General features: G+C 40.0%; 1 protein-coding gene across 1 annotated transcript in view; it reads left to right on the forward strand.

The window, feature by feature from the left end:
- LOC125041962 (organic cation transporter protein-like) overlaps nt 1–7,703 on the forward strand; it is a 12,219-nt gene extending 4,516 nt beyond the window's left edge. Inside the window, exons 5-13 of the mRNA XM_047637401.1 lie at nt 1,827–1,930; nt 2,515–2,669; nt 3,008–3,176; nt 3,468–3,615; nt 4,117–4,199; nt 4,636–4,895; nt 5,454–5,638; nt 6,096–6,247; nt 7,567–7,703. Of these exons, the coding sequence (XP_047493357.1) occupies nt 1,827–1,930; nt 2,515–2,669; nt 3,008–3,176; nt 3,468–3,615; nt 4,117–4,199; nt 4,636–4,895; nt 5,454–5,638; nt 6,096–6,247; nt 7,567–7,684 (1,374 nt within the window). The 3' untranslated portion in view covers nt 7,685–7,703. The remainder of the gene's footprint in view (nt 1–1,826; nt 1,931–2,514; nt 2,670–3,007; nt 3,177–3,467; nt 3,616–4,116; nt 4,200–4,635; nt 4,896–5,453; nt 5,639–6,095; nt 6,248–7,566) is intronic.
- Nucleotides 7,704–8,080: the final 377 nt, after the last annotated feature.

The following is an 8,080-nucleotide window of genomic DNA, read 5'->3' on the forward strand; positions in this document are numbered from 1 at the left end:
ACTATAACCGAAGTGCCGAAGTTCTTAGACATTCAGTCGATTCCACTTGTAAAACTGTTTAATAGCCTATTCTTTTGCGCTCTGGTTTATTATTACGATGATGAAAATATTGATAAATGATGATTAATTATCACCATCTCCCTAAGCGTTATCATTTAGATGTACACAATACTCAGCCATTCCGATAACGGACAATTTCGGGCGAGTTTTCTGTGCTGTGTACCCAATAGGCCTATAACGTTCTTTGCTTATTACAAGCAAAACCTGCAAGAAGAACAACGCAGGGAAGTATAGGAAAACACACGAATAAGCCGAAGGCCTTTTCGCATTTATTGCTTCATCAATGCAATAAATGGGAAAAGACCGTCAGCATATTCGTATGTTTTCCTCTACTTCCCTTCGTTTTTTCTACTTGCAATTTGTTCGACATGAATTCCACAAAAGCAAAACCTGGCACATGGAGTTTTTTGCACGTTTGGAAGGTATAAGTCTTGTGTCATGCAGTGTCGTTGGTGGCATATGTAAAACTACGGCATATACGTGGCATAACAATGAGCTGCCAAGTACTTTCTTTAACCTGATGTAAACTCTATTAGAAATTGAAACCATTCGCTTACGACTGTACGCTCTGTTATTCTTGTTGTCGGTTGTTAATGTTAAAGTTGTCACATCCGAACATTATTTTTGCGAAGTTGAGATAGCCAATGCTAAATATTTTAATCAGTTATCTCCATAGTGTTACTGCCAAACTGTAGAGGTTCATTAAGGAATGTATTTTCATTACCAAATTGTTCTGCTCTCGTAATGAAAACTATCAAATGGCAATTTTGAAATGAAGGGACAGTATCACATTACCAGAGCAAAAAGTGAAGCTGGCTCTACCGTAGCATTAGCTATTTCATTAATATTATCACTGTTATCATCAGTCAGTAATTCATTTTTAAAATTTACTGTATCGATAACGTGGAAGACGCAAACACACATACATACGTGAATGCATGCATACATAAACACATACCTACATACATACATACATACATACATACATACATACATACATACATACATACATACATACATACATACATACATACATACATACATACATACATAAATACATACATGCATACATACATACGTTACACACACGAACGTACGCCCACACACACGCACGCACAGGCGCAAACACACACACACACACACACACACACACACACACACACACACACACACATATATATATATATATATATATATATATATATATATATATATGTATAAGGCGTCTAGTAAAGAAAGGGCGAACTCGCCAAAATCAAGATTAAAATAAATTGGTTTAAAGTTGGCGTTTCAACTTGACCACGGATTTTACACCATTTTACATCCTAATTTTCAGCAATTGATAGGCGCACTACTAACATCATTTCTTGCAATAAGATTTCATAGAAAACGGGGGTGTAAGAAGAGAGAGAGAGAGAGAGAGAGAGAGAGAGAGAGAGAGAGAGAGAGAGAGAGAGAGAGAGAGATAAAGAGAGAGAGAGAGATAAAGAGAGAATAAGACAGATAGACAGCTTTATCTATCTCTTTGTATTTATACAATTACATATATATACGCATATGTATATTTATCTTGCTATCTATCGATTTAGCTATCTCTAGAAAAGCTAATACACAGTTCTTACAACTTTATCACACTCATAAGAGCTTTCACATTTCTTAAACACAAGAGAGAGAGAAACCACCATCCCTTAGGGTTATCGTTCTCTAAATGAATAACATTTCTGAAAGAACTAGTTAACATCAATTCCCTTTTTTTTCTTCTACAGTATCATCTCGTGTGTGGGCGAGAGTATTTGCGAGCTATATACCAAAGCATGTATATGTTCGGTGTCTTCATGGGGTCGCCCATCAATGGCTTCCTAGCAGACAGGTATAGATAGATTTACTTTGATTGATTAGAATAATGGTTATGGGTATTGTTTATTAAATATTTAGTGGATATTGTTTATTGAGTATTTGGATATTGGACATTCTGTACTTTGTTAAAAATCCCTTTACGCCTTTTAAATCCACAACGTGCTTTTTAAATTCCAAAGTCGCATTCTCATTTTTCATTTCACTTGATCACTTGACTTCTGAATACCCAATTCCCTTTTAAACTCCCGACTCACTTGGAGAAGCGCTAACTTAACTCCCTGACGTCATAATCTCGACTTGTATCTACCACGTGTGCGAGAAGGGAACCTCCAAGTACCAGTCATGCACACACATCCCTCACTGGTGAAAATTATGCATGTCTTTGGGCGTTGCGTAGTTTTTCTATCCAATCAGCGTTCAAACCATTTTGAATTCTTCTGCAGGTCTCGACTTGTGGCTACCACGTATGAGATAAGGGAACCTCCAAGTACAAGTCATGCACAAACATCCTCACTGCCGAAAATTGTGCATGGCTTTGGGCGTTACATAGTTTTTCTATCCCTTCGGCGTTAAATCCCTTTTTGAATTCTTCTACAGGTATGGGAGGAAGCCGCTGGTCGTGTGTGGGTCGCTGATGTTCACCTCCATCGCCATTTGCTCCGTGTGGCTGACGAACTTCTCCTCGCTGCTCGCGGCTCGCTTCCTCGTTGGCCTTGGGCATTCCACACTTCTCAAGACAGCCTATATTCTTGGTAAAAGGATGAAGATAATATCTCGTTTATATATTCGATGAAACAGAATATTTCTGGGTTTGTATCTTACGTCAGGTAATGAGACTAATGCCAAGTCAGGGAAATAAAGTTAGTTTCACATCTTTGGTAACGTGCTGTAGAAAGTATACACCCTATATCCTTAGATAGATAGACAATGAATCTCGTTTTTCGTCATGTATCCTTGGCAAGGTAACGAGGCTAAAGTTATCCATGTACCTTTGGGGAAAATATGAGGGTTAGGCCTACAGCCTTGCAGCACAACGAAGCCAATGGCAAAACAACAACAAAAGCTAAATTCAACTACTTTCCTATCCAAGCACTCGAGGTGTCGGCCCCGCGGGTCAGGTCAGCGGTGGGCGTGGCCATCCTTATGCCCTGGTCGGTGAACACGGTTATCTTTAGCGGGGTCGCCTACCTCATCAGGGACTGGAGGACGCTGCAGCTGGTCATGTCGCTGCTGGGACTGCTACACATCCCTGGCCTGTGGTGGGTTGCGTATCCCGTGTACATACGTAGGCTTATGTATTTGTGTAAGTATATCAAACGTACATTATGTCAGAATATGTTTGTAAGTACATAACAAGCAAACACAAACATACTCATATATATAGTTATCTATCTTTATACATCTAAATCTGTCAATCTCTCTGTCTGTCTACACATGAGAGAAAACAAAACATATGCAACGACATGGTAACCGTGTGTCTTATTCTTCCTATCTCTCTTTCCTCTTCTTCCCCCTTTCTTTCTTATCCTACATCTCCATTTCTTCCTCAGGCTCATGGATGAGTCGCCGCGATGGCTGGCCGTGAGAGGGCAGCACCAGCGCGCCCTCAGCATCCTGAAGAAGGCCGCGAGGTGGAACAAGGTCACTCTTCCTTCTGACGATGAGCTCATTGCCATTCTGAAATCCGGGAAGAATGAGGTAAAGTATTGTTAAATGGAATATATATATACATATACACACGTACACACACACACACACACACACACACGCGCGCGCGCGCGCGCATGTTTATTTACATATATATTTGTATATATATATACATATATATACACATACATACACACACACACATGTACACACACACACACACACACACACACACACACACACACACACACACACACACACACATATGTATATATATATGTATGTGTGTGTATGTGTGTATGTATGTTTTTATGTATGTATATGTGTATGCACACACACACATACATATATATGAATATTTGTCTCTTCTTTTTCTCGTTATCTTTTATCTATTATTATTATTATTATTTTCTTTGGGGGTGTCACTAGATCTGATCACTAGACTAACTTGTCGACTTTATTCGTTTAGCCATTCATTACTACCATTTTCTATAAAGAGCTGAGAATTCGACGATTCTCATGAAGTGATGCGTGTACCCCTTCGGTCAACAGGTGGCTTCAAGTAGAGCGTCGCTGCACAAGTCCATGACGACAAGAATCAAGGAGGCTTTGGCGAACCTTGTTATACTGTTCAGGTGAGATGGGTACACACAGACACGCACGTTTGTAAAAAAAAAATCCTTATATACATACACATGCACACGTGTATGTTAAGAAATACAGAGATGAGGGGGAGGAGGACAGAGAGAGAGAGAGAGAGAGAGAGAGAGAGAGAGAGAGAGAGAGAGAGAGAGAGAGAGAGAGAGAGAGAGTAAATGGAAGATCGATAGATAGATAGATAAATAGAAAGAGAGGGAGAGAGAAAGAGAGAGAGAGAGGAAGAGAGGAGAAAAAGCAGAAAGTGAGAGAGAGAGAGAGAGAGAGAGAGAGAGAGAGAGAGAGAGAGAGAGAGAGAGAGAGAGAGAGAGAGCACACACACACAAAGGAAAAATAAACAAACAGGAAAAAAGAGAGAAGCACAGCAACCATCGCGCTCGCCCACCACACTCTCCCTCTCCCTCCCCAAACCAGAACACCGAGGCTACGCAAAATCACCCTCATCTGCTACCTGGACTACCTGGTGGTGGCCATGGTCTACTTCGGCCTCTCCCTCAGCGGCGCCAGTCTCAGCGGGAACGTGTTTGTGTACATGGCGCTGATGGGGTTGGTGGAGATGCCGCCCTGCGTGATCGTGACGTACCAGGTGGCGAGGCTGGGGCGAAGGGTGACGACGGCCATGAACTTCACGATCAGCGGCGCGGTGGTCCTCACGCTCCTCTTCATTCCCGCAGGTGAGGTCCTCCTCGAGGGTGGGTCTGCTTGAGGAGGAGGTGGGAATCGCGGTGGCTTTTGATTCGAGTTGAAAAAATAAATATATGTGATTTGTTCTTTTTTGGTGTATGTGGTGCTGTCTTTATTTAAAAAAAAAAAAATATATATATGTTGTTTACTACTTTCTTTAATTCTATCTGTTTGTTTTTCTTTTTTCTTTTTTTTTTTTTATCTCCCTCTACCTTTGTTTTTGTATTTATCTCTGCCTGTCTCTATCCGTCTGCCTGTTTGTCTGTCTTTCTATTCTTCGGCCGGTCTCTCTCTTCCCTCCTTCCTTTCCCTCTTCATCTGTCCCTCCCTCCATTCCTTTGCATATTCTCTCCTTCTTCTTTCTCTCCCCTCCCTCCCTTCCTGCCCTCTTTCATTCCTTAATACATTCCTTCTCCCCTTTTCTTCTTATCCCTCCCTCCTCTTTATCCTATTCCCTTCCCCCCCCTTCCCTCCCACTATCTTTACCCCTTTCCTTCTTTTCCCTATTCCTCCCCCCCTTCCCTCCCTCCTCCATTCCTTCCCTCCAGACCTGAAGTGGCTGACGGTGACCCTCGCGATGCTGGGCAAGATGAGCATCTCCGGAGCCTTCAACGCCCTCAACCTCTTCGCCTCCGAGCTCTTCCCGACGGAGGTGAGGACCCGGGGCATCAACACCTCCTTCATGATGTCTCGTATGGGCGCCATGGCCTCGCCCTTCATCACCGATTTGCTGGTACGTGGGCGTGGGCGTTTGGATTTGGCTCGAAGGTGTAAGTCTATGAACTTTAACGTAAACTTGGTAATGTGTGTTGGAATATGAATGGAAAAACTAGAGCGCGACGTTTTCGAGTCAAAGTAGAATGCCTTGGTTTCGTTTTTTGACTGTTCGATGAGGTTTCTCGGCAGACTCGAAACATCAATTCTAATTCTCCCTATATTACTGTGGCTGTGATTCATTTCAAGTAGATATGTCACCATTTACCTTTTTTCATAAATACTATGTTTCAGTGGGTAGTAAAATGTATTGTATTAAAGAAAATGAATGATTATTCATATATACAGATAGACAGACAGACAGATAGATAGATGGATAGATATAGATATAGATATATAGTAACACATCCACATATATTCATCTCTCACCCACTGTTGTTATGATAAGCCTGATGGCAACCACGTATTGTTTGCAGGGCTCAGTATACCCGTGGTCTCCGCCAGTGGTGTTTGGGGTGGCAGCTCTGTTGGCAGGGTTGGGTGCGATTACTCTGCCGGAAACGCTGGGGCTGGCCCTGTCGGACACCGTGGCACACCTCGAGTCCAAGGAGATCTCAACGAAAACTAGGTGAGAGGAGGTGCATCATGACACGTCTTTTGTGGGTTTATCTATGTCTATCTATCTATTCTCTCTCTCTCTCTTTATGTATATGTATATATATATACACACATATATGTAAGTATGTATATATATGTATATATATGTATATATGTGTGTATGCATATATGTATATATTACATATATGTATATACATATATATTTATATATACACACACACGCGCGCGCGCACACACACACACACACACACACACACACACACACACACACACACACACACACACACACACACACACACACACTCCTCGCATTCTCAACAAGATTATCATATAGGAGGAAAAAAAACACACACACACGCAAACACACACACACACATGTATTTATATATACACATACACATATATGTATACAGATATATGTGTATATATACATATACATATATACACACACACACACAGACACACACACACACACACACACACACACTCACACACACACACACATACACATATAAAAAATATATATGTGTGTGTGTATGTATGTATATCTACACGGACGCACACACACCCCCCTTACATTCTCATGATCATCACAAATCCCACCAAAATCAAGAGGAAAAACTCCTTATCGACGAATCCGAGATAAACAACAACACACACAGAAACGGGTGTCAAGAGAATTCCAAATATAGTTAGAGAATGCCATACTGTCTCTCTCTCCCCCCCCCCCCCCCCCGGGAAAGCGCAGTCACTCAAGGAACTTCTGATCTTTATGATTAGATAACTTTTTCCTTTGACTATGAAACAACAATAGGAATACTAATTATTATTATATTGATAATACTGATAGTAATGATAATAATAATGATAATGATGATAATAATGATAATGATGATGATGATATTAATGATAATGATAATAATGATAATAATGATAATAATGATAATGATAATGATGATAATAATGATAATGATAATGATGATAATGATAATATTAATAATAATTATAATGATGATTATAATGATAATAACAATAATGATGATAACAAAAACAACAACAAGAGCAATACAAATAAAAATGATAGTGAGGTTATAACAATAGCAATAATAAAAACAACAACAATAGCAATAACAATAACAATGATAAATAATAATTATAACAACAATAATAATGATAACAAAAACAACAACAAAACAACAATAATAACAAACATGAAAATGAGATGATAATGATAATTATTATAACAATGACCACAAAAACAACAATAACAACAACAGAAGCAATGGCAACAATAATAAAAATGATAATAAAAGCAAATCTCTTCTGCAGAGGCTTCCTTCGCCTGCCGACCAAGGACCCAGAGGCACCGAGCGGCAAGAAGGGGTCCGTCGGCGACCCCGAGGGACAGAGTCTCAGTATTCTACGACGCGAAAAAGATGTGCAGTAATTAAAAGACAATTTCACTTCCTCTGTGTTTTGGTTTCTGGTTATGTATTTGGCGGAGGTGTCTATGTATATACACAGCATATATATATATATATATATATATATATATATATATATGTATACACACACACATATATGAAAGAATACTTCAATACTGCATTGATATAGATATATAACAATCCTCCCTGACCAGGCAGGCTTCGAACCTAGGTCACTCCGGGTATGAGGCCGGAAGGGCAGTACTAAACCAACCATGCCACGGCTTCTGGTCTCCTACTCGGAGTGACCTAGGTTCGAGGGCTGGTCAGGGAGGATTTTTATATATACATATATATACATATATATGTATATATATAAATATATACATATACATATACATTTATATATATGTATTAAT

The sequence above is a fragment of the Penaeus chinensis genome, chromosome 31 (assembly GCF_019202785.1).
Source record: "Penaeus chinensis breed Huanghai No. 1 chromosome 31, ASM1920278v2, whole genome shotgun sequence".
Taxonomy (NCBI): Eukaryota; Metazoa; Arthropoda; class Malacostraca; order Decapoda; family Penaeidae; genus Penaeus; species Penaeus chinensis.